The 26,308-nt window shown below is 43.6% G+C and overlaps 2 protein-coding genes across 4 annotated transcripts in view; both read left to right on the forward strand.

The window, feature by feature from the left end:
- Positions 1–3,514, forward strand: part of PLEKHA2 (pleckstrin homology domain containing A2) — a 97,390-nt gene extending 93,876 nt beyond the window's left edge. For all 3 annotated transcript variants that reach the window (XM_087969924.1, XM_087969922.1, XM_087969923.1), the window contains exon 12: positions 1,878–3,514. In XM_087969924.1, the coding sequence (XP_087826050.1) occupies positions 1,878–2,237 (360 nt within the window). In that variant the 3' untranslated portion in view covers positions 2,238–3,514. The remainder of the gene's footprint in view (positions 1–1,877) is intronic.
- An 8,083-nt stretch (positions 3,515–11,597) lies between these two features.
- HTRA4 (HtrA serine peptidase 4) lies at positions 11,598–23,874 on the forward strand. Its single transcript, XM_026681165.2, has 9 exons — positions 11,598–12,036; positions 14,624–14,723; positions 17,930–18,134; positions 19,004–19,198; positions 20,753–20,785; positions 21,150–21,264; positions 21,437–21,494; positions 22,569–22,664; positions 23,697–23,874. Exons 1-9 carry the CDS (start codon positions 11,598–11,600, stop codon positions 23,860–23,862), a joined length of 1,407 nt encoding a protein of 468 aa, XP_026536950.2. The 3' UTR covers positions 23,863–23,874.
- The last annotated feature ends 2,434 nt before the right edge of the window (positions 23,875–26,308 follow it).

The following is a 26,308-nucleotide window of genomic DNA, read 5'->3' on the forward strand; positions in this document are numbered from 1 at the left end:
AAGGAATGAAGGAAGGAAGGAAGGAAGGAAGGAAGGAAGGAAGGAAGGAAGGAAGGAAGGAAGGAAGGGCAAAAGCAATAACACTTAGACTTATATACCACTTCACAGTGCTTCACAGCCCTCTCTAAGCGGTTTTGCAGAGTCAGCCTCTTGCCCCCAACAATCTGGGTCCTCATTTGACCCACCTCGGAAGGACAGAAGGCTGAGTCAACCTTGAGCCTGATGAGCCAGCCGGCAGTCAGCAGAAGTAGCTTGCAGTACTGCACTCTAACCACTGTGCCACTCTGTCTCATATCACTCACTCCTGCCTTGTCTCTGTGGCATAAAGGCCAGGGAGCTGCCTTCAAAACAGCAGCGAGCCCCAGTGGAGGGACTCACCTGTGGGGGGTGGCTCTTTAAAAGCTGAAGTGGTGGGTTGTGCTGTGCACCTGCAGGTCAGGGGTATGTGGAATGTGCTAGGTGCAGAATGGACTGGACCAGCATGACAGAATAGGCTAGATCAGGGGTGTCAAACACAAGGCCTGCGGCTGTCTCCGGCCCATTATATGGTTGGATCCGGTCCACAGAGGCCGTCCTGGAAAATGTAAGGGGCCGGCCCACATCACTTCGGCCCGATCTACCCAGTGTGAAGAGGAAATATGCCAGCAGTTTAGGAAGAGGCATCAAGGTGGCCACCCCCACCCAGTCAGCCATGCCCAGTTGGCCACACCTACCCAATTGGCCACACCCAACCAGCCCCCCGAGGTCAACCACAGCCCTGATGTGGTCCTCCGTGAAATTGAGTTTGACACCCCTGGGCTAGATCATCGTGACTTGGTATGGGCTGAGATTGCTGAAGCTGGGGAGGCCTGTGGGGTCCACAGAAGCTGGAGATCCAGTGATGGAGGTAAGACCAGTAGTGGAGAAAGAAGGCCAATAAATATTATAAGGGCCACTTCGACAGCTGCAATTTTGAAGAGTGGGTTCTAAGTTCAATATTTTAGCATTGTAGTAATTTTGAAAGGTCGCTGAATTTACGGACAGAACCCAAGGACTACCTGCCTTGATTCCTAGCTACCACTTGGTATTCTACTGGTTCAGCCCAGTTCGGGCGAACCGGTAGTAAAAAAATGCTACCATTTGGCTGAACCGGTAGTAAAAAAATGCTACCATTTGGCTGTACCGGTAGTAAAAAAATGCTACCATTCGGCTGAACCGGTAGTAAAAAAATGCTACCATTTGGCTGAACCGGTAGTAAAAAAATGCTACCATTCGGCTGAACCGGTAGTAAAAAAATGCTACCATTCGGCTGAACCGGTAGTAAAAAATGCTACCATTCGGCTGAACCGGTAGTAAAAAAATGCTACCATTCGGCTGAACCGGTAGTAAAAAAATGCTACCATTCGGCTGAACCGGTAGTAAAAAAATGCTACCATTCAGCTGAACCGGTAGTAAAAAAATGCTACCATTCGGCTGAACCGGTAGTAAAAAAACAGCTACCAGTTCAGCCAAACCGCTATTGCTTTTTTTTTTTCCTCCCGACGATCGGCTGTTCCAATGATGAACTGTTTTGGGGTCCCCCTTACTGGCTTACTGCTTCATCCAGGAGGCTTCCCTGAGGCCCAGGAGGCAAAAGGGGCACACTGGGGGTGCTGCTGTGCGTTCCCCCTCCCTGCGCTTTGTTTTTTGCCTCCTGGCCCTCAGGGAAGCCACTTGGGAGCAAAAATGGCCTCCCAGGAGGCAAAAAAATGGAGCGGGGGGGGAGGTGCTGCCCAACAAAAAGAAGCCACGCCCACCCAGTCACATGGCCACTCCCACCTAGCCATGCCCACAGAACCGGTAGTAAAAACATTTGCATCCCACCCTGCTACCACTGATCTTCTGGTTTTGCCTTGCAGGAAATGCCTTTGGTGAGATCCGTGTCGATGGATAAACGAGGAAGCCCCACCTTGTCCAGCTCCACCACAGCATCCATAGCATGGCTCAAGCAGCGAGGAGACGAGTCCAAGGTTGGACACAAAGGTCCCTCCACTTCTTGCTGGCTGCCTTGGATGCCCGTGCCACAGCTGGAGGAGAAGCAGCAGCTGGCATCCAAGGAACTGGCCGAAGACTCTGGGTTTGCCCCTTTGCCTTCTGAGCGAGGTGCTGGAGAGACCCAGGTCAGGCGCCTCCGACACAGGTCGGAACCCCAGAACTTCAAAGAGCACCGCTTTCTGATTGACTTGGAGGATGAAAACATCAGAACCTCAGACGTGTGATGGTGCAGCGAGGTGGAAACAGGCGTTCCCAGGACCAGGATGTTCTGGGCGAACAATTGCTAGCTTGCACTTGCTCCAAAAGCAGAGGTGGAACAGAAACCGCAACAGGGTTCAAGCGAAGAAGGAATCGACACCTACCGTGTGGGTTGCATGCTCTGCTGGAGCCTTCTCAAGGTCCAGCGTAATTCAGAGGGTGCCAGAGTGTCCACGATGGTCCTGTTTAAGTCTGTTGAGGATGCAGAACCATACAAAGGAGCTGACCCCATTCACCTTTGGGCGCGGTTCATTCCGCCATCACTGTTTCCTGTCTTGGAAGGGAAGGGACTCCCACATCATTCATTTGAAGGCCTTGATAAGCACATCATGTTCCTGTCTGTTTGCTTGTGCAAAAAAGGCTTTACTAGAGTTACCTGGAACAGACAGCAACATAGTATATCTACCCTTTCTGTTCTGGTAGCAACAACAGTGTGGTTTTGCTTGATCAGTGGATGAATTGAAGGCAGTTCCCCCTTGTTTAATATCCAAAGCTTAGGCTAAGAAGAGAGTTGGAATCCTTCCCTTCCTTTCTCCTTCCCTTTCCTTCTTTCCCTTCCCTTCCCTTCTTTCCTTTCTTCTTTCCCTTCCTTTCCTTTCTCCTTTCCTTCGGTTCCTTTCTCCTTTACTTTCTTCTTTCATTTTATTTCCTTTCCTTCTTTCCCTTTCCTTCTTTCCTTCGCTTTTCTTTCCTTCTTTCCCTTCCCTTCCTTTGTCCTTTCCTTTCTCTTTTCCTTTCCTTTCCTTCCATTCCTTTCTCCTTTCCTTTCCTTCTTTCCCTTTCCTTCTTTCCCTTTCCTTCTTTCCCTTCTCTTCTTTCCTTCTTTCCCTTCCCTTTCCTTCCTCCTTTCTTTCCCTTCCCTTCCTTTCCTAACTTCTTTCCTTTCCTTCTTTCCTTTCCTTCCTCCCCCTCCTTCCTTCCTTCCCTCCCTTCTTTCCTTTCCCTTATAGATGATAGTTTCATATGAGAACACGAGGCTCTGGTACTTACCTGAGTTACAACCTAGCCAAGATTTTGAGCTCTTCATAATATAATTGTTTGTAGCAGGTAGCTTAGCTATCAAAAAGCAACATGGTTGGGTGAAAAACATCGCCCAACAAATTCTAAGAAAATTCAACGGCAATAAAATCGATACTGAAGAGAGGGATTTTCAAGAAATTAGAGAAAAGAAACAGAGCAAGGACATCCTCACTGAAATGGCATCTTTTTCAGTTCTTCTCTGGGGTCTATGAGACTGTGTGGGGGGGGGAAATAATAATAGAGGTACCAAAAGGTTTTTTCCGTAGTGAATATCAAATGATACTTTGAGCAATGAGGTTGTCATATGCTGGGCAGATATTGACACCTAGAACCGAGTAATTCTTTTAATGACTGCCCAGGATTCAAGAAGATTTCAAGCTGGGGTCTTTCCTGGTATTCTTTGGATCCTGGGGGACCTGGGAGGGGTGCAAGCAAGGGATATCATCCCCTAACTCTTCGATCTATTGTGATGGTCGTAGAGATGAGTATCTTGCAAAGAGCAGGAAGGTGTAGGTCTCATTTAGCCTTTGCAAGACTACTTCCTCCTCCTTTGGCATTTTCCAAGGACAGCCGAGTTGGAAGGCTGAAGAAATTTAATTCAGAAAAGGTGGGGGTCGGGAATACCTGGCTGTCCCACCCAGGAGGAGAACAGAACCGAAGAACTGCCCTTCCAAAACTCAAGTCCAGCTTCTTGCTTTCTTCTCAAGTCTTCCCCCAAAGTGGGACCGGACAAGCCATGGCTACCATGGTTTCATTTGGGGACGGTTACGATGAATGAAGATGAGTTCCTAGTCTGTACTTAGTAAGGAGGTAGAGGGTACAGGAAGTTCTGGATGGTGAGTAGAGACCAGGAGGAAAGCTCTCCAAAGTAGATCTATTTCCTGGCACTAGTGAGATTCCATCTTACTCAAGCTTGGTGTTCTTCTTAAGGAAAACCACTTCAGGAGACGTTACCAGCCCTTCAACGGCGGTACAGATTTGCAACTGAAAATGCACAAGGCTTATGTTGTCTTCCAATAGCAGATAAGAAGGAACTGTGCTCCTGTTTTGAGCCATAGGCGTACGGTTCAATCCTGTGTTCAATTGTGCAAAGACTACTCTCTCGCAGAACGTGTGAATGTCTGTGATACAAAGATTCTCAGGTGTGCATCTTTTTGTACTTCAGCTAATTCAGGAATAAGAGTTTTGTTTTGTTTTGTTTTTAAAAAAAGATGCAGTATGATCTCTCCTATTGAGACAGATGGGTATTTTGCTGTTGCTTCCAGATTCCTGCCAAGCTATTCAGCAAAATAATACTTGCTTGAGATGCAAGGCTGTAGGTGAATTCGAACCCCTAATGATCGTGGGTATTGCAAGGGAAGAATAGTGGCTGAAATAACCTGCATTATTCTTACCTCCTCAAAAGAAAAAGAAAAAAAAAGAAACTTTAGTTGCAACCTTTGTAATTTAAGGAAATTGAATCCTTTGCATCTTTCTTTCTTTTTTTCCCTTTTGGATTGAATTCTTGCAATGGGCAAAACTCAGTCAAGAGCCTTACGTTGAAGGCCGCTATTTAAGACTTGGAAGTAAACTGCTAAAATCATTTAAGAGACCATATGCTGTCCTTTGGTTTTAACAATGATAACACAGAGGTGAGGAAGAAAGAAAGTGAGGTAATAAAGCATTAAGTTGTGGGCCACCTGGGGTTTTTTGACACCCTCTGGAAGGCGTGCTTATTACTGCAGAGTTAAATGGGGTTTAATTCCCCAATCAGCAGACCCACAATTACAGCTTTCATCCATTTCTTTGCTTTGGATATTTTTTTTAGCTGTTATTATATACATAAAATTATGACCAGAATTTCAGGCTGTCTCTTTCTTTCTTTCTTTTTCTTCTCATGTTGGATTTCATATAAAATTAAATACTGTGTCCTGGTACAGGTAGTCCTCAACTTACAACCACCACAAATTTCTGTTGCTAATCGAGGCAGTTGTTAAGTGTTCTGACCCAATAAAACAAACATGAAGCAAAGGGAACAGAAACCTTTTAATGATTCTTACGAATCCCCGGTTAAAAAGCTGCTGCAAACTAATTAACTTTGATAAGCACAAACCTCGCCGAAACTATGCAAGACTGCCAAGAATAACAGATAAGAAATATTTCACAACACAAGAGTCTTCAAATACTAAATTAAGATACTGCAATGTCCACGAGGCTGGAGTTTCAAAACGTCTTTGCTTCCTGCAAAGAACGTCTGATTCACAGCTGGCTTTTATCTTCTTGAAGGAGGGGCCGTTACCTTGCAGTTTGACTCCCGAGTCACCCGTGCTGCTGCAGTTGCTCTTTCCTGCGAGCAGCCCTGCGTGTATGCGCACTTGGCACAGGCTCCTCGGGAACCTCCTCATCACTGCTCCCAGCCCCCACAATCTCTGAAGGCAGCAGCCCACTCCCTAATGGTCCTGGCCCCTCACCTGGCTCTCCTCAGCCATCCGCACCTGCTGCCGGCTAACCACAACATTCATCACTCTCTTATACTGCAACTGGTCATCTTGCGTCCCAGAATTGGGACCAGGATTTGTGTTGTTAAGCAAGGTGGGCGTTAACGGGAGCCATGTCCGATTTTTTAACCTTTTTTGCCCTAAGCAAATCAGTGTGGTTGTTAAGTAAACCACATGGTCACTAAGCAAATCCAGATTCTCCCATTGATTTTGCTTGTCCGAAGCCTTCTGGGAAGGTGACAAGTGGCGATTACATCACACACACACACACACACACACACACACACACACACACACACACAACGGGACACTGCAACCATTGGAAACACATTCTGGTTGCCATGCAATAGCAACAGCTCTATAGCACTGTAGCACATATGCCACTTTCTAGCCCCCTCTAAGCAGTTTACTGAGTCAGCCTATATGGCATCCAACAATCTGGGTCCTCATTTTACCAACCTCAGAAGGATGGAAGGCTGAGTCAACCTGAGATAGATAGACAGACTGTTCTGACCAAGGCTTCCTGAGACCGTAATTAAGCACATGCTTAGTTAAAGCAACTCTTGTTTTATTTCAACGCTGGGAATTAAGTTCATTCCCAGCCTGTAATGAGTCCCAAACAATCCCTTGAGATAAGCACCCCCCTTTCTCTCCTTTGAATTGCTGCCAACAACTAGAGTGCCAAATGAACTATAAAAAAAACCCAACCAAAGTACAAAATCCACACAGAGCTTCAAGGTTTAATCTGAACAGAGCGAACAACGTTGCTTCCTGCAAAGGTTTCTCTACCTTTGCACTTCCTTAATACCTTAGGGGAGGGGCAAACACCTCCAAGCCTTACTCCCGAGTTGTCCCTTTTGTCTTAGCTGCTCTTGCTCTGGACACACACGCACTAGGAACAGGCTCCCCTTGTTCCTCTGCCTCCGGAGTCAGCACACAACTCCCAGATGGTCCTGGCCCCATCCCTGCATCGGATGCAGGACCCTCGTCCAAGTTGTCTCCAGACTCCCAGACTAGTCCCTGTTCTTCCCCACTGTCTGATTTCGCTGCTGTCTGCACAGGCTACCGGTGAACCACAACACAGACAGACAGACAAACAAGAAAGAGAGCAAAAGTAATAGCACTTAGACTTATATACCGCTTTATAATGCTTTCCAGCCCTCTCTAAGTGGTTTACAGAGTCAGCCTCTCGCCCCCCAACAATCTGAGTCCTCGTTTTACCCACCTCGGAAGGATGGAAGGCTGAGGAGTCCACCTTGAGCCTGGTGAGATTTGAACTGCCAACCTGCTGGTAGCTGGCAGTCAGCAGAAGTAGCCTGCAGTACTATACTCTCACCACTGCGCCACCGAGGCTCTTGTGTGTCCAAATTTTGATCACCTATCCCTGAGGATGGTGCAACGGTTGTAGGACTGGTCATAAGCCACTTCAGTGTTGTTGGAACTTTGCATGGTCACGAAATGAATGTTTGAAGTCGAGGACTATCTGTGCAGAGTTTTCATCACCATTGATGGTCCAGGATCTACCTCTCTCTCAGGCTGCCCCAAGAAAGGGGTTTAAAAACCTACATGGACACCTGGGCTGTCACTCCAAATTAGACTTTACTGTGGGACTTTGCATCCTAACTTTTTGCACTTCTGTTGAAAAAAATGGGTTTGTATGAAAGGCTATCTCTGTGGAAAAGAAGTTAGAAAGTTTTATGGAAAAAAGATGGGAATCAAATAAAAAGAAGAAGGACCAGGGGAGACAGGATAGCATCTTCCAATATTTGAGGGGCTGCCACAGAGAGGAGGAAGGGGTCAATCTATTTTCCAAGTCACCTGAAGGCCAGACAAGGAATAATGGATGGGAACTGAACAAGGAGAGATTCAACCTGGAAATAAGGAGAAACTTTCTGACAGTGAGAACAATCAACCCAAGGAACAGAAGTTGCCTTTGGAAGTTGTAGGAGCTTCATCACTTGAGACTTTTAAGAAGAGATTGGACTCCCATTTGTCAGAAATGGTGTAGGGCCCCCTGCTTGGACAGGGGGGGTTGGACTAGATGACCTACTGTACAAAGTCCCTTCCAACTCCAACTTAATCTGTAAAATCCCATTCCCAAGGACTAAGAACAAGGTGGGGCATTTCATAATAAAAGCCACATCCAGCTATCCAAAATTCTATATACAATTAGGGGTATTCATGGGAGGGCCGAAAAAGTCAAGATGGCCACAAACCACTGAATTAATGACCCGCCATTTTGACTTCAGTTGGTTAGAGAATTATGGGAGTTGAAGTCCATCCGTCTTAAAAGTTGTTTAGGTTGAGAAATACAGACTTGGTCAAGCAGTGAGGAAAAAAAAATCTAAGCTCGTTTTCTTGGGGTTTTTTTTTTTTTCCACTTCAAACATCACACACAAAAAGCGATGGAGGTGTTTTTCACAGTTCTTAGGAACTGAGGTGTTTTTCACAGTTCTTAGGAACTGCTCTGCTAATAATTCTCAGTTTTAATTCTAGTCCTGCAGAAACAATTATTTTATTCCTTGAATGAAATTCTTCTGCTTCAACCATTGGAGTTTTTGGTAATAAAGGTGTGGAGGGTTTTCCCCTTAATATTTTTTTTAAATATTTCAGTACATATTTCTTCTCGGCCATTTGAGCGATTTAAAGTGCCTCTTTTTAATTTTAACTATGCAAATGAATTTATACCTTCCAGCAAGGCAACAACAAAATGGCATATAAACTTTTGGGGACCATATAGGAGAATTTGTTTATTTGAAGGATAAAACTTTTATTTCCATAAACATGTTGTGCCTGTATTTTTTTTTTCCATTTGCTAGCAAAGGAGCATGCAATCCTTGGCCAAGATTGGTTTTATTTTAAATATTTATTTCCTGCTCTGAGCCCATCAAACGTAGGCGGTAGCGAATGTGTGATGGTTGAGGTCATATTAAATTCATGATTTGTTGCTTATTAAAGAAAGGTTAATAGCCAGGTGAATATTTAAATACAATGAAGATAATCCTGTACTGAAAGTCTATTCTAAGGCCATTTCAAAATTAGAGGCATCTGGCAAAGAATAAGAAAGTTGGAAGGGACCTTGTAGGTCATCTAGTCCAACCCTACACCATTTCTGACAGATGGCAATCCAGTCACTTCTTCAAAGCTTCCAGGGATGAAACTCCCACAACTTCTGAAGGGTTAGGGTGAGGTGAGGAAAAAGAATGTGAGAAGAGATTAATAAAAATAAATACGACATCCCTTTTTGCATACATTTTGCATGTAAAATATTAATAGGGAAGTTAATGGGAAAAAAATCTAGAATGCAGGAGCAATCTACTGTTACTGTAAAAAAAATATACACAGGCATATTCATATAATCAGCAATGGAGCTTGGCTGAAGGCCTTTTCATTCCATTTACAGGTAGACTGCTATGGACAGAGGTGCTTTTTTATATTAAGAAAATTTATATGGCTGCCAAACTCACAGTGACTCTGGCTGACTTATAGAAATAAAACCCTCTATTCAAAATAATAAATACACACACACACACACACACACACATACAAACACGCACACAGCCTCTTGTGTCAAAAATCAAACCAGCAGGTTTCTAGACCTGCTGGCAAAACTGTATCTTCAGGGCTTTTTGAAAGAATATCGAAGTGGGGACCAATCTTATTTCCACAGGGATGGCGTTCCACAGGGAGGGAGCCACCACCGAGAAGGTCCTTCTTCTTGATCCCACTAGATGGATTAAGTTTTTCTTCTCCAAACCTAGCAAAGGCTCTTAGAAAGATCTGTAAAAGCTCCTTGAACAGTGGGGGGAGAGGACCAGGGGCTTGGGAACAATTCAAAGGTAGCAACCTAAAACATATAAAACATATGAAGAATGGTTGCAGGAACTAGGTATACCTAGTTTAATGGGGGGGAAAGGACTAGGGGAGACATGATAGCAGGGTTCCAATATCTCGGGGGCTGCCACAGAGAGGAGAGGGGTCAAACTATTCTCCAAAGTGCCTTAGGGCAGGACAAGAAGCAATGGATGGAAACTAATCAAGGAGAGAAACAACCCAGAACTAAGGAAAAAAAAATTCTTGACAGTGAGAACAATTAATCAGTGGAATAACTGGCCTCCAAAAATTGTGAATGCTCCAACACTGGAAGTTTTTGAAAAGATGTTGGATAACCATTTGCCTGAAGTGGTGTAGGGTTTCCTGCCTAGGCAGGGGGTTGGACTAGAAGACCTCCAAGGTCCCTTCCAACTCTGTTATCCTAGCTATTCTATGCTAAAGTCCTGGTCTAATGCCACAGCCCTGATTCCATCCTGACGTTCACCAGTGCTCCTCTGTGCTTGGTCTTTTGAGTAAGGAGAATTTTGCTCGTTGAGCTGAGTCGTTGTTTTGGAGTGGGGTGTTCCTTCAGATCAGGATTGAGTCCTGGTGACTGGCTAGCCAAGCCCCTGCTGTTTCCTAGGGCTGAGGGAGACCAAGGGGCCAAAGGTGAGCTTTCTATCTCAGGTAGGACTAGGTGAGCTTTCTATCTCAGGTAGGACTAGAACTCCCAGTCTCCCAGCTCCTAGCCTGATGCCTTAACCATAGCACCAAAGTACTATATTGTAAATGTACTGAATTACTGTATAGTTTTTATTATTATTATTATTATTATTATTATTATTATTATTATTATTATTATTATTATTATTGATGATGCCTGCCACCCCAAGATGTGTCCCAAATGGGTGGCTAAAGTGGGTAGTAAATACTTGTTTATCTCGATAATTTTTTGACCTATGCGCTGAAACACTGTGGATGAAACCCCTTGTCCCTTTGATTAAAAAACACCAAGAATTTCAAGGTATAAAATTTAACATTGCCATTTTCTCTTAAATGGGGGTGGGGGTGGAAATGAGACCCCACATAAGAACTGTGATTTTTTTTAAATGTCAAGAGAAGACTATCTTTAAAAATAAGATTTTGTTTTACATCTTTTTCCCTTCCTTACCCCCCCCCCCACTTTTCTTGTTTTCCTGCTTGAGCAAGGGGGCTGGACTAGAAGACCTCCAAGGTCCCTTCCAGGTTCTATTCTATTCTATTCTATTCTATTCTATTCTATTCTATTCTATTCTATTCTATTCTATTCTATTCTACTCTACTCTACTCTATTTCTTTTCTATTCTAATTCTTCATTCCAATATTCTATTCTATTCTTTCATTCTTTATTCTATTCTATTCTGTTCTGTTCTTCATTCCAATATTCTATTCTATTCCTGTTCTATTCCTATTCCTATTCTATTCTATTCTTTCATTCTTTATTCTATTCTATTCTTTCATTCTTTATTCTATTCTATTCTGTTCTGTTCTTCATTCCAATATTCTATCTATTCTATTCCTATTCCTATTCCTTTCTGTTCTGTTCAGTTCAGTTCTGTCCTATTCCTATTCCTATTCCTATTCCTATTCCTATTCCATTCCATTCCATTCCATTCCATTCTATCATTCTTTATTCTATTCTATTCTATTCTGTTCTTCATTCCAATATTCTATCTATTCTATTCCTATTCTATTCCTATTCCTATTCTACTCTTTCATTCTTTATTCTATTCTATTGTTCTTCATTCCAATATTATATTATATTATTTCATTCTTTATTCTATTCTATTCTATCCTATCCTATTCTAAGGTTCTGATCCAGGATCCTCTGCCCTGACTACAGGCTACTGGCGGGGCTGGCGGGGTGGGTGGCATCGGCCATCCACGGGCCTCCGCCCCCTTGGCCCCGACCCCTCTGCCTTCCCCGCATAAAGCCCGCTGGCCGTGGGCGCAGCTCCCTAGTCCGGTTGCAACGCCATGGCCCGCTCGCCGCTCTTCCTCCTCCTCCTCCTCCTCCTCCTCCTGCCGGCTTTGCTGGCCGCTCCTTCCAGCCCGTTGCCGCCCTGCCCAGCGGAATGCCATCGGATGCGCTGCCCGCCGCGCTCCCAGCAAGCCTGCCTGGCCGTCGGGGGCGAGCTCCAGCTGGACCACTGCGGCTGCTGCTGGGACTGCGCGCCGGGCGAGGGTCAGCCGTGCGCTCCAGATGGCCTTTGCGCCCGGGGCTTCTTCTGCCACCGGCGGCCGGGCAGCCCCGAACCGGGCACCTGTTCGTGCGTCGAGGGGCCGCTGGGCGTCTGCGGCAGCGATGGACGCACCTACAGCAGCCTTTGCCAGCTGCGCGCCCGGAACCACCAATCCAGCTCTGGCTACCAGCCGCTCGTCCTCCCCGTCCATAAGGGAAACTGCGGAGAAGCAGGTGGGTGCGGGGTCCAGGAGGAGGGGAGAGGGGGGGTAGAGGAGAAGACGGGGGGTCGCCTTCCTACCTGGGGCCACAGCTTGGCTACAAATCTAGTTTCCTAGGCGGAAGAGCTGGAATCTGTTTGTGGACACTTTAAAGTGGCCAAGGACAGTAGGAGTTTGCAGGAGTGAAACCCAGCCACGTCCACGCCGGTTCTCTTGGAGAGAGAAAGTTACCCCTTCAGAGACAGGCAAGCTTCCCCCTCCCTCACCCACGTGCAGGTGGGCAGTTACAGGTCAAAAGACTAGCTGGAAGAATGGAATAGGAATAGGGAATATGAGTGGAGTGGAAGGGAAGGGAAGGGAAGGGTAGATGGGATGGGATGGGATGGATGGAATGGAATAGAAAATATAGAATAGAATAGAATAGAATAGAATAGAGTAGAGTAGAGTAGAGTAGAGTAGAGTAGAGTAGAGTAGAGTAGAGTAGAGTAGAGTAGAATAGAATGCAATATAGAATAGAGTAGAGTAGAGTAGAGTAGAGTAGAGTAGAGTAGAGTAGAGTAGAGTAGAGAGTAGAATGCAATATAGAGTAGAGTAGAGTAGAGTAGAGTAGAAGTAGAATAGAATAGAATAGAATAGAATAGAATAGAATAGAATAGAATAGAATAGAATAGAATAGAATAACAGAGTTGGAAGGTACCTTGGAGGTTTTCTAGTGCAACCCCCTGCCTGAGCAGGAAACCCTACAACACTTCAGACAAATGGTTATCCAACACCTTTTTTAAAACTTCCAGTGTTGGAGAATTCACAACTTCCAGAGGCAAGTTGTTCCACTGATTAATGGTTCTCACTGTCAGGAAATTCCTCCTTAGTTCTAGGTTGCTTCTGTCCTTGATTAGTTTCCACCCGTTGCTCCTTGTCCTGCCCTCTGGTGCTTTGGAGAATAGCTGGATTCCCTCTTCTTTGTGGAAGCCTCTGAGATATTGGAAAACTGCTATCCTGTCTCCCCCAGTCCTTCTTTTTTTTATCAAACTAGACATACCTAGTTCCAGCAATTGTTCTTAATATGTTTTATATGTGGAGAGGACTGGCTTGGGAGGAGCCTTAAGATGTATACCCCTTGTACACACATGTTATGATGCACTTGAGGGTGCCAGTGTCCTGGTTTGCTCATTGTGTTAATGCATAGTTGCTTCAAGATGATTGAATGAACAAGGGAGAATATTTGTAGCTCGGGGTTGAAACGAGGGGACCTCAGTGCCCCCTGAACTTGGCTGTTTTCTTGCAGACATTTCATTACCCAAACTTGGTAACATTTAACCAGCACTGATGATGAAGGAGTTCTACTCTGGGTAATGTCTGGGTAATGAAAAGATTACCAGAAAACAACCAAGCTGCGGGAGCACCAAGGACCCCTCATGTTTGAATGAAACGTAAGTTTCATTCCTCAAATTCATATTATACAAATCACAGCACCTGGATTAATTGACTCAGGAAAAGTATTCCATTGCCTTATATCCCAACTAACTCGATACTCATGCTTCACTATGAAACTATGTGATCGGGATTCGTTTTTGGGGAGGAAAATAAGGAGGGAAAAATTCTGCCTCTGCCTACCAGCATCCATCGGTATTTATCTGGCTAGCGTCCTGTCAGTGTGTGAGAGAGTTGAAGCCTGTTTGGAAACTGAAACAGTATTTGCTGTGTGAGGAAGAAGGAGACAGCAAGGAGCCTGGGCGCTGCTTAGCTCAACTGTTCTGTACTAAAGCTGGTTGGCTGCTGTGAAACTAAAACTAAAACTCCTCTCCTCTCCTTGTGTTTTGCATTTGGAAGGGATTTATTTTCAGGTGGGGAGGGGGAGTAGAACTCCTTAGCATCAGAGCGTGTTAATAATAATAATATACAAAATACTAATGCTCTGATGGTCATTTCGAAAAACCCTTTCTTAGTGAGCCCCTAGAAGCCAAGAGGAACACACGTGCCAAATTTCAAGTTTGTAGGCTTTACTGTTCTGGAGATTTTGTGATGATGCGTGAGTGTATTTCGCTTTTATATATATAGAAGATATACCATACCATCTTATACCAACCTTAGTGACGCAGTGGATAAATTAGTCTAGAAACTAACTCAAAGAGTCAAAGCAGATTCACACAGTGTGATAAGCCTGAACAAAACAATTCTCTTATTACATGCGTTTCTCAACTGAATTGTAATTTCTATGTTCACTTTTGCCCATTGTGATTTATTCAGACAACTGTGATTAAGAAAACATGCGGTAGTTTAGCCAGGAATAAGTTATATGTGCTAAGTTATCTAGTTTGTGATCTCTCTTGTGACAGAATATTGCTGTCTTTTTACCAGTGATAATATGAATTGGAGCCCTGTCTACCTCCAGTTTAGGAAAAGATCTGTATAGAAACTCCTTATGGTACATCAATCTTTTGTTCATTCAACTAAATCTAATTCAGTGGCATCATTTGCCATGCAATGATTTTCTAAGAGAACTTGGCAGGAGACTGGACCCCAAATCCCCAGGTGTTTTAGCATTGCATCTCACTGGCTTTAAGATGCATCAATGAACTGGGGGTGACATTGTTCTACAGGTGCTGTGGACCTCAATAGCCCAAGGAATAAATTCAACTTTATTGCTGACGTGGTGGAGAAAATTGCTCCTTCTGTAGTTCACCTGGAACTCTTTCGCAGGTAAGAAAAACTGTTTACAGGTACCGAGAATGACCAAATTCATTCTCTAGATGAAATTGATAAGTAGGTGTTGACATTAACCAAATTCTAACTAGGTATTGAAAATGATTATCTGTCTGCCCTTCTATTTTTTCCCCTTAAAGATTATTTCACCATCTACCCCTTCAACTTTTAAATTTCAGCCTGCAGAGGAAAAAAGAAAGAAAAGATTTACACCAAATATTAAAATATGTGTTCTCCCTAGCATTTAAAACTTGCTTTAAATAAGACTGCTTGGATTTTTTTTTTAATTGCTTGTATGTGTTTTATTTAATTTGCAAAAAAAAAGGGAATGAAAAATATTATCAGAATCTCTGTTTAGGCAGGTTTGGAATAGACCCTCTGAAGTCAGTAGGATGTACATTAATGATGATTGATTGATTTTGTTAATTCAAGGGGTCCCTTGTGATAGTCTGGATTCAGCCTGTAATATTTATGGAGTTATTCCCTAAAGTAGTGATTGCCAAACTCAGGAATTTTAACGTTTATATAGACTTCTACTCCCAGAATTTTGGGATTTGAACCTCATACAAGTTCCTGAAGTTGAGAACAATGCATGCCTAACAGTTCAAATTCAACTTCATTTTAGAATGGAATTGAATGGAATCATAGTTTATTTGGCCAAGTATGGTTACACTTTTGATCTCCCCCCCACCTCCAACATTCCAGCAAAAAACACTAACTTAGGTCCCAATTTTACTTTTCTTCATGAGCTTCAGGCAAAGTGTGAGCCTTTTAAAAATAAAACATGTTTTTAAATGTGTTTAAAATCTGCTCATTCATATGCTCCGCATTGGACTCATGCATTACAAATCAATACAAGATTTGAAGGAAATTCCTGTCAATATGCTTTTCGGATTAGGTGAGAGCTGTGTTGATGATATTACTGTATATACTCGAGTATAAGCCTAGTTTTTCAGCCCATTTTTTGTGCTGAAAAAACCCCTCGCTTATACTCGAGTCAGATTCCCTCTGAAAAAAAATGGTGTGGAGCTCTGGAGCTGGGCAGCCGCTTCCCTGCTTCCGTGTTTCCTTTGCAACTTGTAAGCATGGGGGTAATCAGAAGCAGAAAAGTTCTTGCATGAGGATATATTGTTTTTCTTTTTTTAACTGTTTTTAGGGGGAAGACCCACCATCATGTGAGAATGCTCAGACATGAAATCTATCCTCCCGAAAATAAGTGTGTGTGTGGGGGATTTTAACAGAGGGAAGACGTAGGGAGAAGGCAAAAGCAACGGAAGATCCTTCTGGGGAAACTGAGGGGGAGACTCACCCTTGGTCCAGATGAGCCCCTTCCCCGCCCCTAAGGAAGCAGAGGCAGCCAGCAAGGGCAGGCAAGCCCCACTTCGTGGACTCCAGCCGTCCTCGCTCCCACCCAAAGCCACGAAGTCCCCAATCGCGCAGCCCAGATTCGCCCTCCCTCAGGGGGCAGCAACGACGCCCGTGTTTCCCGAGACAAGAAGCTCCGCCGTGCAATGAAAGCGCCTGGCTCTAGGCTCGCGGGCTCAGAAAACAACGCGAGCCGAGGTGGCTTCAGCTCCGCTTGGCTTCGTTTCCTCAGCCCCAGCTGCTTTCAGTCCACTCAGGAGGAGGAGGAGGTGGTGGTGTGGTGGTGGCTCGTTGTTTTCTGAGCTCTAGGCTCGCAGGCTGTCCTAGAGAAAGTTTTTATTGGTATCTATTTTTATTTTTTAAATTTACCAGTAGCTGCTGCATTTCCCACCTCGGCTTATACTCAGTCAATAAGTTTTCCCAGTTTTTGTGGTAAAATTAGGTGCCTCGGCTTATATTCGGGTCGACTTATACCCGAGTATATACGGTACATTTATTAACCAAGCAGTTGTAGCTGTTCTTTCCCTGTTTGTGTTGAATCGCTGTAGAAAGCTGCTTGCCTTACTGTCTTGTTCAGAAAGAGAAAATATACTAAAACTAAATTGTAGTTTGACTACCTCTAAACTGTTCCATAGAAAGTCCAACTGATCATTGTCCGGATTTCAGATCTTTGGTTTAGGCCAGTGCTTCTCATATTCTTTTTTATAAAAAAATCATTTTATTAAGTTATAGAGTATTATAAAATATAAAATACAAAAGTAAATAGAAGAGCACTGAGGGGAGAGGGGGAAGAGAAGTGAGGAAAGATGGTGGGGGAAGAGAAATAATTATTGACTTTCAACTCTCTCCGTTACAGTAAAATAAGGCATTGGCATCAAATCACAGCTTTTTGTTTTTCCATAATAAGAACAAGTCATTTCTATAAGGCTCTATCAATCTAATATGTAAAACCCACAGTCAGAGTTTCATTCTTTTCCACATCAAGCATGAAGTTCAGAAGTGGATTCCATCATGAGGAAACAAAAGTGTTTCTTATATTCTTTTTTTTTTAAGATTTTTTTTCCCAAATACTTCATTCGACTTTCAAAATTTAAAAACATAAAATAAAACTTTATACATCATTATATCAACATCAAGACATCTTTTACATTTCCTTATCATCTTTCTGTATATATACTTTACTATTCCATTACCATTGCATATTCCTTTCATTATTTAATTTCAAATTAATATATAAATAAGTATAAATAAATATGGATATAGATATAGATATTTACATAGTTTCTTATTCTTTACCTAATTGCCATTTTGATTTCTTTTTATTTTTTAAACCTTTCATAGCAGGCGTCCCAGACACTATAGTATATCTAATCTTTATCTCTTAATTTCATTGTTGGCCTGTCCATCTCTGCACAGTTTAAGATTTTTTTTAATAACAACACCCTCTGGGTAGTACATTTTCCTGCTTCCAAAATTGTGCATAAGAGATCCTGGCAGCTGTTAAAATATGTAACATAATATATTTGTCTTTTTTATTATATTTTTCCATTATTATGCCTAATAGAAATAGTTCTGGTTTGGGTTCAATTTTCTGTTTTATTATTTCTTCTAAGCCACAATCGAATTATGTTCCAATACTTCTTGACCTCTGGACAGGTCCACCACATGTGAAAATAAGTTTCTTATATTCTTGATGTATTTGAATGAGTGGACATTAATTTCCAGAATTTCCCAGTCCACGGATCTTGAATTGCTGGGGTTGAGAAATAAACCGCCTTAAATTTCAAAGTTGGTGAGAATGGATGTATTATGCCTTTTTGTCTATCTTCCTGAGTCAGGGTTCCCTTCACAAAGAAAGAAGTCCTGGTTTCCAGTGGCTCGGGCTTCATTGTATCCGAAGATGGTTTAATCCTCACCAACGCCCATGTTCTCAACAAGAAGCAGAGGATCAAAGTCGAGCTCAAAACTGGCCATCAGGTGGATGCCCAGATCAAAGATGTTGACCATAAACTGGACATTGCTCTGATCAAAATAGATACCCAGGTGAGTACAGCTTCCTCATTCCAGCAGGGAAAAACCATGTTTACTAGTTGGGAAGACATCTTATTATGCACGATTAGAGTAGACAGAGAGCAATATTTGTGAGAAAGACTCTTAAAGGCATTTGATATTTGACACCCCTAAGGAACAATACTGGCCTTTTTGGCATATTCAGTTATGTCCCTGGAGACTAGGAGAAATGGTTGCCTCCGGGGGGTGGGCTTCAAAAATTTTAGTGAAGGGTTCTCTGCTTGGTTGCCAGGTGGACGTGGCCATGGTGGGTGTTGTGACTCGGAGGTTTGAGCCTGCTTTGTTAGAGGATTTGGAATTGCCTTCCTCCGCAGGACTTTCCTCTTCGGCAAGACCTTCCTCCCTGGTTGTGCCTCAGGTGTCGGCAGATAACCAGGAGGGCGTATCAGAGCCTCTGGCTGAGGAATGTTGGTTTGATGCGAGGCAAAGACGCAGGCAAAAGCGTGAGATGCAACGCAGAAAGAAAGGACAAATCAGAGACTGAGATGAGAGACTGACACACCCCACAGGGAATAAAAGTGGGTGTGTTAGCTCTGGGTTCTTGTTCGGGACAACGTGTTATTTAGTGAGAGAAGCTTCAGAATTATCCTGTGTGTGGCGACAGCTTGTGATTTATGTTCCTGCTTCCTTATCGGACTTGGCAGACAGCTTGCGTGAGACTGCCAAGAATGTTGTCGGCTTAAGGAATTTAACCCTGTAATTACTGGACTTGCCTGCTTATTTGTGTTTCAGTTGGAAATTTGGACTTATTACTTTGTTTGTCCAGGTGAGACATAACAGTGGGCATGGCCCAGTCGGTCTCCTGCACCACTGACTTTTGAATGCTTTTTTCCTTGAGCCAGGTAGCCCTCCCAGTGCTCCTGCTGGGAAGATCCTCTGATCTTCGGCCTGGGGAGTTTGTGGTGGCCCTGGGGAGTCCTTTCTCCTTGCAAAACACCGTGACAACTGGGATTGTAAGCAGCACCCAACGGGATGGCCGGGAGCTTGGGATGAAGGACTCTGACATGGAATATATCCAGACCGACGCCATTATCAATGTAAGATTTCTCTGTGGCTTTTTCCAAAAGGGATGGATCTCTTCCTCAATTCGGGGGAAAAGTATTGGGTTACTACCAGTGGTGGGATTCAAATTTGTTTACTACCGGTTCTGTGGGCGTGGCTTGGTTAGCGTGACATGGCTTGGTGGGCGTGGCTTGGTGGGCATGGCAGGGGAAGGTTATTGCAAAGTCCCCATTCCCTCCCTATCCCACTCACCTGCTTTCCAGCTCTGTTCTCCTGTGCAGGGCAACCAAGAAGATCCAGCGGATCAGCTGTGGGTGTGGTTTGGTGGGCGTGGTGTTCTGTGGGCGTGGCTTGGTGGGTGTGACAGGGGAAGGTTACTGCAAAGTCCCCATTCCCTCCCCACCACACTAACCTGCTTTATAGCTCTGTTCTCCTGTGCAGGGCAACCAAGAAGATCCGGCCGATCAGCTGTGGGTGTGGTTTGGTGGGCGTGGTGTTCTGTGGGCGTGGCTTGGTGGGCGTGGCAGGGGAAGGTTACTGCAAAATCCCCATTCCCTCCCCACCCCACTAACCTGCTTTCCAGCTCCGTTCTCCATGCAGGGCAACAAAAGAAGACCCAGCTGATCAGCTGGGACTCAGGAGGCAGAGAATAGATGGGGGCGGGGCCAGTCAGAGGTAGTATTTGCCGGTTCTCCAAACTACTCAACATTTCCGCTACCGGTTTTCCAGAACTGGTCAGAACTGGCTGAATACCACCTCTGCTTATTACCCTTTGTCAAGTAATTGATATTGTAATTCCCTCCGGCTCCCTTCTTCCACAATTTTGACTAGTTTCATGCCTGCCTTCTCTTAGAGCTGGCAGTGAAATCGAAGGGGTGGGCTAGAGGGCCCATGGCCTCCCATTTACAGTATATCAAAGTTGCACGTGGACTTGAACTTCAATTTGTTGTTTCCAGAACATCCCACTCATGCCTCAGAAAGTTGACAGCCTCCTAAAGGTTGCATATCCCAGAGAGAAACCCCTGTTCCACTCAGTAGAGGTCTTCTTATATTTTAAAGATACCTAGACAATATCTGGCAGCAGAAGTGGAACATATACCAGTAGAATGATAGGGTTGGAAGGAGTTTTGGAGGTCTTCTAGTTCAACCCCTGCTAGGAAAACCTATAACATTCAGGACAATGGTTGTTCAATCTCTTCTTGACAACCTGCAGCGTTGGATCATCCACAACTTCTGGAGGCAGTTCTGCGGTTCTACTGACTGATTGTTCTCACTGTCAGGAAATTTCTTTTTAGTTCTAGAGTCGAGATGGATTTCTCATTGATAATCTTCCACCCATTACTTCTCATCTTGCCATCAGATGTTTTGGAGACTTGATTGACCTTCTCTTCTCTGTGACAGCCCCTCAAATATTGGAAGATTGCTATTTATACCCTTAATCCTTCTTTTTGTTAGACATACCCAGTTCTCTCAATTGTTTACCCTCCAGAACACAGGACATAGAATAATTGGGTGGGAAAGGTCCTCGGAAATCTTGGAGAAAATAATCTTCCCATGATATGATCACTTCCTTCTTTTCTCATTCGCAGTATGGAAATTCAGGAGGGCCATTGGTGAATTTGGTAAGGATTGTTTATTTTTTCTTTGTCTTTTCTAAACAGCAACAATATTCCACTTTGTTGAGCACTTATTACATTTTGTTCATGGAATAAGCCACAATTATTTGGATTCACACAACCAAAATAACCAACAAACAAACAAGCAAACCAGAGTATAACTCAATATATGAATGTCAGTGAATGCTTAATCCAGAATGAATGATAAAATGTGAATTGGTAGACATGTAATCGTGACAGCATAAAATGCTGGAGGCCTTTTGCTTTGTTTTGTTTTTGTCCAGGGCTATGGACTATGGGCTATTTATTTACAGGGTATATAAACTTGGTTCAAATCTTTCTTTTCACTTTCATTTGCTCCTCTCAACAGGATGGTGAAGTCATTGGAATGAATACTCTGAAGGTTACAGCTGGCATCTCCTTTGCCATCCCCTCCGATCGGATCCGCCACTTTCTGGAAGAAACTCACAACCGACAGCTGAAAGGTAGGATCTCAGGAAAATGCTCAAGTGACTCTTGGACGCAGCCAGTACAATGCAGGGTAGCGGTCTCATCGTGGGAGAACACCGCAGCCCTTTGTTAACTAATCTTTACCTTTTCATCTTTTTTTTTAATTTGGCCTTTGAAGCATGCTTTTAACTTCCTGCTTCTCTCTAGGTAAGACCATTCCCAAGAAGAAGTATCTGGGCCTCAGAATGGTCCCCCTTACTTTCAAGTAAGTCTCCATCCTTCCATCCTTCTTGTTCTCACACAGACTCTATCATTCGCCTATCATCTATCTATCTATCTATCTATCTATCTATCTATCTATCTATCTATCTATCTATCTATCTACAGTATCTATCTTCTATCTAATCTATCCCTATCTATTTATCTATCTATCACCTGTCATCTCGTTCTGTTATCTATCTATCTATCTATCTATCTATCTATCCTATCTATCTATCTATCTATCTATCTATCTATCTATCTATCTATCTATCTATCTATCTATCCATCCATCCATCCATCCATCCATCCATCCATCCATCCATCCATCCATCTATCTATCTATCTATCTCTCTATCTATCTATCTATCTATCTATCTATCTATCTATCTATCTATCTATCTATCTATCTATCTACCTACCTACCTATGTCTAATCTGGCATTTCAATGTCATATCTCTTTCTGTCGTCTCTCTGTCTGTACCTCTCTCTCTCTCTGTATCTTTCTCTCTGTACCTCTCTCTCTCTCTCTCTGTATCTCTCTCTCTCTCTCTCTCTCTCTCTCTGCCCATCTCGCACAAAGGACTTACATGATTAAAAACAAACAAACCCTCAAACATCTAAGAATGAGCTCAACTTTCCTGATCGTAATGTCTGAGGGAACAGCCAGCTATTCAATATCTTGCAAAAGGCTAAGAGGCTTGGGGGTCATCTTAATCTCATGATGGTAGGGATTTCATTTCACATTCAGTGGTTGCGGCCATGTTCCTTTTTTTATCTGTTGGCTTGGAAATGGCTTCTCAAATCACTTCTTGCTAACGTCTGAGGAAGTTAGAAGGATGCCACACCTGTCATTTGTTCTTTTGCCAACTTATTCCATCTGTAGGCCTTCCCCCACCTAGCACCTTCCAGGTATGCTCAGCTTTGACAGCTCTGATAGAATGGGAATTGTAACCTAATGTATACGTGGAGAGGAAACCAGGAAAAATGGCAAGAGCTTACTAGCTTATCTTAAGAGCGTTTGGAGCTGCTGGTAATGGAGCTATTATTCTCTCTCTCTCTCTCTCTCTCTCTCTCTTAGTCTCATCCATGAGCTGAGACGGCATAATCGAGATTTTCCCAACCTGAGCTCCGGTATCTACGTTTATGAAGTGATACCAGGAACAGCTGCTGCAAGGTAAGAGGTCGGTGCTTTCTTCTAAAACTTTCAATAGAAGAGAATATATGTTCACCTGTGGGGTCCTTGGTGCTCTCTGAGCTTGGCTGTTTTCTTACAGATGTGTCATTTACTGGGCGAGGTAACATCATGATATTACCTAGTCAGATAATGAAACATCTGCAAGCAAACAACCAAGCTCAGGGGGCACAAAGGAGCTCACAGGTGAACATATATTCTCTTCTATTGAAAGTTTTGGGACTCCGCATTCCAAAACTTTATTTACTTCCTTTCTATGTTCTTTTTGGGCCAAAAAGAACAATCAAGGCATTTTACTTTATCTTGGAACATGGTGCAAATCCAAACTTCACCAAGTCTCACCCAACTTTTCTAAGCCTCCTTCAGAAGCCTCTCTTTTGACTGGGTTCACACATTACACTGTCAACAATTTATTTTGCTTGATTTTGGTTTCACACAATATTTATTTATGGGTTTCCAATGACTCTTCCTGCGTTAGTGTGACATCCAAGCCCAACCAAACTGAATTTACTGAACCAACCTTATTTCAGCAGGCCAGGAATTATCATGATATGTGAATTCAGCCACAATTCATTGAGTTATCCAAAGCACTCAATCTTCTTTTTGAGTCAAACATGGTCACCTCAAACACACTTTACTTTTGCTGGCATTACGTTGCATTTGTTGTCTTCCTTCTTAGTTTGAAGAGATCTTTTTGGTGCTCTTCACTGTCCTTTCAACCATATCCCAACATCACTTTTCCCCAAAGATCTCCCATGTTATTGACTTCTGATTTTCCTCTGGGTCTTTCCTGACCGAATGTGGAGGAAGAAGGGTGAGGTTTCCATCAGCATCACAGTTCCTAAAATTTTGCTTCCAAAACACTAGCTTCTCTACAGAGCATGTGTGTTTCTTGATTCAGAAACTGACCTGAAATGGCAAGATGGGGCTGTCACCTGGCCCTGATGATGGATTTTATCGGTACATTTCTTTTGTTTAAATACACACTCCCTTCCTGGTTTGCGTTGCTTCCAGAGCTGGCCTGCAAGATGGAGATGTCATCACAGCAATAAATGGAAAACAAGTCACTTCAACCCGTGAAGTGACAGAGGCCGTTCGAAACAACCGTATCCTGGCCATAATAGTGAGACGAGGAAATGAAGACATCATCCTGACAGTAACTCCAGATCAAATCGATTAAATTGGACCTACTTATCCAATAGGTGTTGGAGTCTTTAATTGCTGTCGATAAGAAACAGCTTAGGAAAAATCTATAGTTTATAGATAGCTCTCTTTCCTGAATGTACAGTATATGTAAATTGATCCACGCACACATTTAACAGAATAACAATAGCAGAGTTGGAAAAAAGCCTGGGAAATCTTCTCACCCTACCCAATACTATTTCAGTCCAATCTCTTCTTAAAAACCTCCAGTGATGGACATTCACAACTTCTAGAGGCAAACTGTTCCATTGGTTCATTGTTCCTTGTTCTCTTTAATTCTAGATTGGGTCTGTCTTTGATAAGGTTCCATTCTGTTTCTCCTTGTCTTTCACATACGAGGAACGGACGAATGCACTTAGAAAATGAACTTGCTCGCCATTTAATTCCTTTGGCCCAAATGAAGCAGGGTTGAAAAATAACTCTCTCATTTGCAGAAGGTTCTACAAAATCTTCTCTTTTAAGTCCCTAAAATATGGCAGCAACCTCTAGGGACAATCATCATGGCCGTTTTGATGGGCCCTACAAAGAAACATTTTATCATCGAAGTCTGAAATCAAAAGGCAGAACTTTTTATGGGGTTTGGATATTGAACATGTAGAAAACAAAATAAATGTGCAAAGCCTCAGATAGGTTTTTACTCTCCTCCTTTGCCTTCTTAAATGCCCCATCTATCCCTGATCTTCAGCCAACTTTGCCTTCTCTGGAAATGTCTCCATAGTAATGCCTGGTGGTGTTTCTATAGTCCTTGGCTACCTGATCTATTAGGGCAGGGGTCCCCAACCGCCGGTCCGCGGACCGGTACCGGTCCGCGGAACAAGTCTTACCGGGCCGCTGGTTGCTGGGCGCCGCCATCTTTTTTTGATAAAAAAGTGCTTCCGGTGAGCTTTTCCGGGTAGAAAGCCATTTCTACCCGAAAAAGCTCACCGGAAGCGCTGGCGCCGCCATCTTTTTTGACGAAAAAGTGCTTCCGGTGAGGTCACTGGAAGCACTTTTGTCAAAAAGATGGCGGCGCCCAGTTGATGCCGGTACCGGCCGCTGGCGCGCCATGATGCCGGTACCGGGCCGCGGCATAAAAAAGGTTGGGGATCACTGTATTAGGGGACAGGACAGGGGGAGGGGGTGGCTTGGTGGGAATGACGTGGCATGGTGGATGTGGCAGGGGAAGGATACTGCAAAATCCCCATTCCCTCCCCACCCCACTAACCTGCTTTCCAGCTCTGTTCTCCTGTGCAGGGCAACCAAAGGAGACCCAGCCGATCTGCTGGGACTCGGGAGGCAGAGAATAGATGGGGGCGGGGCCAGTCAGAGGTGGGATTTGCCAGTTCTGCAAACTACTTAAAATTTCCGCTTCCGGTTCTCCAGAACTGGTCAGAACCTGCTGAATATCACCTCTGCTTACAACCATTTGTCAAGCGACTATTTTACAACAGCACTGAAAATATGACCCCCTGGTCCTTGTTCTTAGAACCATTTCAGCATTCCCCCTGGTCACGTGATCAAAATTTATTTCCTATTACAGATTCAGTAGGGAAAAATGAGATAATGTAGTGGAATCTATAGACAATATTGCCTCCTAGTGGCTCAATGAGATGCTGCAGGCTGTATAGGTTTTTTTAAAAAAAGGGCAATGTAATTTAAAGTATGGGACATACTGCCCCCTGGTGGCTTTCTGGTGGGATTCCAGACTCTGAATTAAACAGGCAATATAATGGGAAATATAGGAAATATATATTGGCTCAATGAGTTATTGCAGCTCTATAGACTAAATAAGAAAATACAACGAGCTTATAATATAGGTAATACTGACTAAGTATTTACAGGCTCTATGGGGAAAATAATGCAATATACTTATTTGTAAAAATAATAAAGGTGGAATACAAATGAATAAATACACGAAAATAAGGGAATGTATAGGAAATACTGCCCCCAGTGGGTCATTCCGGTATTGCCAGTTGTTTACATTCCGTTATATTGCCATTTTCTGCATAGAGCCAATAATACTTCGCTAACCCACCAGGGAGGCATTATTTCCTATATATTAAATTATATGAACTTGTTCTAGAAAGTTAGCACCCACCCCTCTTCTAGAAGAATGAAATATTTTAGGAAATATTAAAAAGGCAGAACATTATGTTTCCCTGGATGAGAAATGGAGAAACGTGCCTTTGGAAAGCAGCCTCCTCCTTCCTTAATAGCCCTCAGTGGATGTCAGCACTTAAGAGATAAAGACATCAAAAAATTTAGCAACCGGTTCTCTGCCTGGTTGCTGGGTGGGCGTGGCCATGGTGGGAGTGGCTTACCAGAACATCTGGGAGGTCCGTTTTTCACCCTTCCCAAGCCTCTGTGCTTACCTGGCATCCAAAATGGGCCTCCTGGGGCATCCTGGGAGGGGCGGGGTGGGGTGGGAGAGGCCAGCGAGGGGT

Source organism: Notechis scutatus, chromosome 7 (assembly GCF_049901735.1).
Source record: "Notechis scutatus isolate UNSWTSFEM ecotype Mainland chromosome 7, rNotScu1.2, whole genome shotgun sequence".
Lineage (NCBI taxonomy): Eukaryota > Metazoa > Chordata > Lepidosauria > Squamata > Elapidae > Notechis > Notechis scutatus.

Bases quoted from the DNA above. Each gene is read 5' to 3' on its own strand.
- HTRA4 (XM_026681165.2), top strand. From the start codon at position 11,598: ATGGCCCGCTCGCCGCTCTTCCTCCTCCTCCTCCTCCTCCTCCTCCTG. The intron at 21,495-22,568 runs GTAAGTCTCCAT...TCTCTCTCTTAG, and splicing joins ATGGTCCCCCTTACTTTCAA to TCTCATCCATGAGCTGAGAC. The intron at 22,665-23,696 runs GTAAGAGGTCGG...CGTTGCTTCCAG, and splicing joins CCAGGAACAGCTGCTGCAAG to AGCTGGCCTGCAAGATGGAG.